Raw genomic sequence first — 2,135 nt, 5'->3', positions numbered from 1 at the left:
TCTCTCTAATACATGAGTTCTGTCGATTTGTTTCTCTAAAGTACCCAGACTAACACACAAAATAAAAGTAAAAATATAGTTAACAAAAGTTGTCAAGTCTTTGATTTAGATGGAATCCACAACCAACATGCAGAGAAACAACCACCCCCCAAAATTAAAACAGATATTTTAGTTGGATAAATCTGCAAAAACTGAAAAACTGAAAATGCATAGAGTTGGTATAAAATAAAATATAAGTGCCCCTGTGGGGATTTGAAGCTGTAAATATTTACAGGAGTAGAAAGCTTCATCCTTCTCATAACCAGAGACTTCAAACTGCTGACTTTGTGGTTAGTAGCCTGACATGTAACGCACGGAACCATTGGTGCTCTTTAAATCTGCACAAGACTTCTTTAAAGTGTTTCCAAGAAAAGAGGTCTTTCATTCTGAGTACTAAGGTGCACCTGACTGGAGCCATGGTATTTTCAATCACCTTATAGACATGCAAAACTGGGCCATGAAAAAAAGACTGGAGAATTATCAAAGCATTTGATTTATGGTGTTGGCAAAGAATATTGGATATAAGTGGTTTGCTAGGAAAACAAGCAAATCTATGTTGGAAGAAGTACAGCCAGAATGCTCTGCAGAAGTGAGAATGGCAAGACTTTATCTCATATACTTATTAACATATACTTATTAAGTTATCTCAGAGACTTATTAACAACGGAGACCATCTCTAGAGAAGGATGCCATGCTTGGTAAAGTGAAAGGTCAGAAAACAAAGAAGACCCTCAACCAGAGTTACTGACACAGTGGCTGCAACAATAGACTCAAATGAAAGCATTGAAGTATGGCACAGGTCTGGGACAGGTTCCGCTGTGACACAGAGTTACTGTGAGTAGGAAAATACTCCACAGCATCGAAAAATAATAAACAAAGCAGGAGTTGTAAGGAGATGTAGCCGTTCCTTAAATTCTGACGGGGAGAATGTGGTAGTTTATTTTTCAGGCTTATGTTAATCTTTTTTCTGTGAAATCTATGGGGAAAATAGGCCAGCAAGATTTGGATTATTTTAAACCTGAAGATGTTTGATTTCTTAATCATTTTTATGTGTTTCTATCTGGCCTCAGGAAGATAAGGTAGCACTGAAGTAAAGATGCAACTTAGTAACCCCACACTGGAGCCCAAGATGGAGAACTCCATACCCACCGTGACTTTTGCATGGGTGCTGTGGTACACAAGGAGGAAAGTGACCCAGACACTGCGGAATACCAGCAAGTTGAATATCAGGAACTTGACATCATTGAAGATGTCATGCAGGTTCCTGGCCAGATAAGCCAGGGAAAAGGTCCCTGGGACCAAGGAACCCAGGTATCCCAAGACACAGTAGAAAATAGTGACTGAAACTTGTTTAACCCAATGATGATGTTCCTGGACTTTAGTGTGTGTCTATGCCAATGAAAGGGGGAGAGATTCCTAGCCAGACCCCACAGATAATCACTTGGACCAGGGAGCAGATAGTAGTCACAGAGTTAGAAGCCCCAGACATCAGCAACCACCTGACTGTTCTTCCAGGTTTCTAGGCCTTGAATGCCAGTATCACAGTGATGGATTTCACCAAAACATTGAAAAAAGCCACAGTGAATATGAATCTGAAGGAGATATTTCTGAGGATACACATGGCTGTGTTTGGATGGCTGATGAAGAGTAAGGAGCAGAGGAAACACAAGAGGAGGCAAAGGAGCAGAATGTAGTTGAGGGACTGGTTGTTGGCCTTGCCAATGAGAGAATCTTGGAGTTTCCCAAAGATCTACAAGACCATGACAGTGATGAAGAGAAGTACAGAGCTGTACAGGCCAGTTATCCCTAAAGGATCTTCCTAAGCCAGAAAGGTTATGAGTTTCGGCACACAGCTATTACGCTCAATGTTGGGATGGTAACTTTGGCGGCACTCCTTACATTGATCACTGTCTGGAGAGAAAAGGGAGCGGGAGCTTGAGACAGAGAAAGGAGGAATGTCTTTCAAATCTCAGTATGTGCCAGGCAAAAAGTGTTGTTTTGTTGTTAAAATCCCCTCTTCCCACAATGGGTGCACAAGAAAATGTGGTGAAGAAAGCGGATGATGCTTGGCTACCAAAAGATATAACACCTGAAGT

The 2,135-nt window shown here is 41.2% G+C and overlaps 1 protein-coding gene across 1 annotated transcript in view; it reads left to right on the top strand.

Annotated features, from left to right (window-relative positions):
• The first annotated feature begins 1,200 nt into the window (after positions 1–1,200).
• LOC123522778 (vomeronasal type-2 receptor 116-like) overlaps positions 1,201–2,135 on the top strand; it is a 4,888-nt gene continuing 3,953 nt past the window's right edge. The window contains 1 exon segment of the mRNA XM_045300071.1: positions 1,201–1,350. Within this exon segment, the coding sequence (XP_045156006.1) occupies positions 1,201–1,350 (150 nt within the window).

This window comes from Echinops telfairi, unplaced genomic scaffold (genome assembly GCF_000313985.2).
Source record: "Echinops telfairi isolate 266 unplaced genomic scaffold, ASM31398v2 ScPeMD7_7459;HRSCAF=8497, whole genome shotgun sequence".
NCBI lineage: Eukaryota > Metazoa > Chordata > Mammalia > Afrosoricida > Tenrecidae > Echinops > Echinops telfairi.
This window is presented reverse-complemented; position numbering and strand designations above follow the sequence as displayed.